The sequence below is a fragment of the Priapulus caudatus genome, unplaced genomic scaffold (genome assembly GCF_000485595.1).
Source record: "Priapulus caudatus unplaced genomic scaffold, Priapulus_caudatus-5.0.1 Scaffold767, whole genome shotgun sequence".
NCBI lineage: Eukaryota > Metazoa > Priapulida > Priapulimorpha > Priapulimorphida > Priapulidae > Priapulus > Priapulus caudatus.
In genome coordinates, this window is record NW_014577828.1 from 60322 (window position 1) to 64796 (window position 4475).

Here is a 4475-nt window from a genome sequence, read left to right on the forward strand (position 1 = left end):
AATGGCAGCCTAAGAGTCGCATGTCATAAAGAGATCCAGTCAGTCTGGGCTAGGTGACTTTTATCGGTATCATCCAGAATATCCACATTTAATCAGTGAATTTCTCTTATATTCATACGCTGCATGCACAGCCGCCGAAACCCCCAAAGTAGATTAACAAATACATAAAAAAAGAACTAGACTACTGAAGCAAACCTATGCAACTTTTTACTGTGAGACAAATTCATTGTCGGTGTTCATTAGATTATCATAACCACTGCACTGCACTTTAGATGGCGCTAGTGAATAGTTTACTAAGTGATCGGACGACGATGACTTACCGGCCATTTCTCTCGTTGGGCATCCGAACACTTGGAATGTTCTACTCAATTGGTCTAAATCACTCTCTCCTGGCAGAAAGGGGACCTGTGAAGAAGAAATCATCACAAATGAACCCAAGCAAATAGTTATATAATAATATATATAAATAGTCATGTCATATAAGTTTTTAGCACTGAAACAGATTATAGTTATGCGAGAGAGAGAGAGAGAGAGAGAGAGAGAAGAGAGAGAGAGAGAGAGAAGATAGAGAGAGAGAGAGAGAGGAGAGAGAGAGAGCGAGAGAGAGAAGAGAGAGAGAGAGAGAGAGAAAGAGAGAGAGAGAGTAGAGCAGAGAAAGAGAGAGAGAGATCGGTGAAAATACCAGATCTTCACCGCTCATTATCTCAGCATAGGGGCATCGTAGGGACATGCGGTTTGTTTTATATGAACAAGGTAAGACAGCTAATCAATAATACTGCAAAGGATCGTCAAAATAAAACGGGAAAAGTTTATTAATTCGACTAATACTGCAGCATGGTTTCAGCATTTTACCCTTGTATGCTCTCCTTCTTTATCTGCTCTTGATTACATGCAATAAAGATTTAATAATAATAATAATCATAATAATAATGCGGCTTTTGTTTTTTTCATCTCGGGAGCAGGGCGTCACGAGGCTGCCGGACTACGTTCAGTTCAAGGACTTCCCCGTCGTCCCGCTGAGTGACATCTTCACGGCAGCGGGAGACGACTTGCTAGAGATCCTCGCCTCCCTGCTCGACGTCAACCCCAACGCCAGGTGCACCGCCACCGAGGTGAGCGCCCTCTAGCGGCAGTCGGCAGCACGGGAATCGAGCGTCGGGGTTCGGACGCTGACGGTGTGCGTGGGTGGTGTCGGAGGCGAGGGCAAGTCGTCGCGAGTGATCGGTCGTGGGCGGGTCGCATGCATGCAGGAATCGAGCCGTGTAGACGTCGTCGCCACGAGATTTTTGTGTGAGGTGGTTGTGCGTCGCGTGATGGAGAAGAAGCGGACGGAGAACGTCCTCTGGCAGAGGGTCGAGGTCGGACGTTGTCGCCGTGAGATGTTTTGCTAAAGTTGCCGCTGGTCGCACGTCGGGGGAGGTATCGAATGGAGAACGTCCTCTGGCGGCAGATCTTGGGTCGCGCGCGGGAAAGCGAGCATCCGGGTTCGGACGTTGTAGTCGCCGAGATTTTTTGCTAAAGTTGCCGCGTCGGCAAGGAATCAGACGGCAGTCTGCTGTGAACGTTTGGCGGGAAATTAGAGTTCTCGCTCGACACGGAAATTGTTCTCGAACGGTGGAGTCGATAATGCGAGCAATGTAACGAATGGATGATTTCTTTAAGTGGTTGAAAAAATTCGAAAAGTTGGTTCCATTTGACTTCTCTGGCAAGAGAAGGTGAATGCTTGCATTACACAGTTCAATTGTCAACTTGAATTTCGAGTAAAATTAAATTAAATTGTCGTAATTCGCAAAATACGAAGTCGGTAATCCGACCACGAAAGATGAACGGAAACAACCACTGACGATAACTCAACGGTTCGCATTTCCCACCCAGCACGTTGAAAGATTTCTCTGCTGATTAATTAATTAAACTAATCAGCATTGTGACCCGCACGCGCTCCTAACGATTCCGCGTTAATTGCTCTAATTGCAGGCGCTGAAGATGCCTTACTTCAGCAACAAGCCGCCGCCTACTCCCTGCCACCTGCTTCCGATGCCGGACTCCGTGACTTCGGAGATCGTCAAGGAAACGGACACGCGACTCGGAAAGCGGAAGATGGACATGGACAACACGGGTGAGACTGCCGGGATTTCTCCGGGAATATCGGGAATTCTCCCGGTGGGGGGGGGGAGGATTGTTGGTGTTGTGCCATTACGGACGAACCCGTGTTAGTGGATGCCCTCTGCAGAGTTGATGCCTGTCTATAACGGACACTTCTTGGCATTTTTCTTGAGTGGGCGGTCATGCAGTGAAATGACCTCTATAGATGTATAATGACCTCTATAGATGCATAATGTGTCTACAAAGGATGATTGGCTTTGACTTTCAGTGACCCTTAGATAGATAGACTTTTCAAGGTATTTTTAACGAAAAAAGTGCACATTATAAGGTGCAAAGTACGGTGTATTTGTCTATGTTTATATATGTATGTACGTACATGTATGCACACGGGTAGCTGGAAGAAGCTTTACCATGTTTAGCATACACATTTCGAACACGTTGTTTGCAAACAAGTAGAGACAACAAGAGTACAGTCGTTAATGAGCCCGCAATTAATCGACTAATTAAGACAAAGCGATGTTCGCGTGGGTTTCAACTTCAGTTAATAACGGCGTGACGGTGGCTAATTAATTAGCGTTAATCGGTCATCGGCTAATGATGCTTTTAATTATTGCAGAGCTATTACGGCTAATTGCGCACGTGTCGTTGCAGGCGGCCTGGCTAAGAAGCTGGTCTTCTGAGCTGGGAATGATGAAGAACGTTGGTTGTGTGGAACCGCCTTGCAAACCGGGATGGCTGGACCAGACCTCGCCCACCGATAACATCCCGTCATTTCCAGACATCACCCACCGATAAGGCCGTATTACGAGCGGGCATCAGCCGCTGACGAAGCCCCCGACTCGTAGTGTGTTACAGCGTGATGTTGTTGTCGGTGAACTCATAGCAAACCATATCGCAGGAGTGTACCTCGGTACAATAGCTGGCGCGCTGTCTCACGTGGAACAGTCAGCCGAAACAGCGTCAAGCACCGTTGATGGTAGGGTGATATTTTTAGTGTGGTGCGAAGATCGGTCAGCAAGCAGGTGTTACGATGCGCGTATATGTTACAATGCCTGGAAACGTGCGGGCGGATAATCTCTGTGATATTGTTGTTACTCGAGTGTGAATGATGTAGACAGCGGTTGGTGTCCTACGCAGTAGAACGAGTCGGGAACGTATCCCCCATTTAATTTCACGCAATTGTTTTGGTTTTCTAGTGTCACTCGTTGAATCCACTCGACTGTCGCAAACATTAATGAGGGGCAATGGCGAGAGTAGTAGTGTGAAGCAAGACTTGAGATATCTGATAGATTTGAAAATGTTTCATACCGATTGCAATTGCCTGTGATGTATGTTTAATTATAGTGTCACATATTTTTTGCACTGAAGCCAATTTTAAAAGATATTTTTTGTAATAATATTAAAAAAATACCATTAGACAAACTGCCGAGTGTGTACAAAACCAAAACGAAACGAAAGCATTTATCGAATGAAAATTAAAACACAAGTTTAATGAACCTTCCTTCCAGAAAATACATTCGGAACAAAACTAATGAGTGAGTGTGATTAAACAGGACGATAATAGGTGGTGATCACAAAACTCAGTGTTCAGCCAGTACTGGAAATACATCACGCTCTTACTCGCATTGCTTGCGATACATGATATCTGAGTGCTACGGTTATTTCTCGTAGCAACGGTCTGCGCAACGGAGTATCATTCTAAACGTTCCATCATCGCGCGGCGTTTATTTTCACCGTACTCCAAAGCCACGGACGAGCCACGATTCCACGACAAACTGATTACACTCGAACAACCTCACGAAACGAGTTATTACATTCTAGAACACGACTACTACATTCACACCCCTCTCCTTCCTTCCTCCTCCTCTTTCTCCTCGATCGCATTCCGGAACACGAGCGTTACGTAGCGAGCGGAACGATGCGAACGAACGCGTTTACGTTTAAAAAAAGAAAAATTGTACAAGAGGTGCGTGTGCCGTACGGCTGGAATCTCGCGCGCACTTGATCGATCGATGACGACTGGTGTCTCGGACGTGCCGGACGGCGTTCGTCCCCCCGCAGTCTCGTCCTCGCTGGACTCTAGTCTCTGCGTCGTCTCCGGCCTGGGGAACCATCTCTTCGTCGGCCCCTGCGCGAGAAAAATTCCCCGTGAGTACAACCCACAGTCTTCGCTCTTGTAGACATCTTCGCATTTCGCAAATCTGGTCGCAATTCGTCGTCGCGAGGAAACGATGGTTGACCACGACCATCGCGGGCTGAGAATGCTGCAAGTTTTTCACGTTACTTCATTTTTCGAAAGTTATGGCGATTGGATTCGGACTTCGGGCATCATTTACCATTCGTGGTTTTGGGGTTGTGATTTCGGTACACTG

At 46.8% G+C, this 4475-nt stretch overlaps 2 protein-coding genes across 2 annotated transcripts in view; one reads left to right on the forward strand and one right to left on the reverse strand.

The window, feature by feature from the left end:
• The window catches only part of LOC106813399 (cyclin-dependent kinase 7-like), a 7152-nt gene extending 3682 nt beyond the window's left edge, over window positions 1-3470 (forward strand). Inside the window, exons 8-10 of the mRNA XM_014817535.1 lie at window positions 963-1112; window positions 1975-2116; window positions 2755-3470. Of these exons, the coding sequence (XP_014673021.1) occupies window positions 963-1112; window positions 1975-2116; window positions 2755-2783 (321 nt within the window). The 3' untranslated portion in view covers window positions 2784-3470. The remainder of the gene's footprint in view (window positions 1-962; window positions 1113-1974; window positions 2117-2754) is intronic.
• Window positions 3471-3516: 46 nt separating this feature from the next.
• Window positions 3517-4475, reverse strand: part of LOC106813400 — a 10393-nt gene continuing 9434 nt past the window's right edge. The window contains exons 7-8 of the mRNA XM_014817536.1: window positions 4085-4231; window positions 3517-3525 (exon numbers count right to left, since the gene is read on the reverse strand). Coding sequence (XP_014673022.1) covers window positions 3517-3525; window positions 4085-4231 — 156 coding nt within the window. The remainder of the gene's footprint in view (window positions 3526-4084; window positions 4232-4475) is intronic.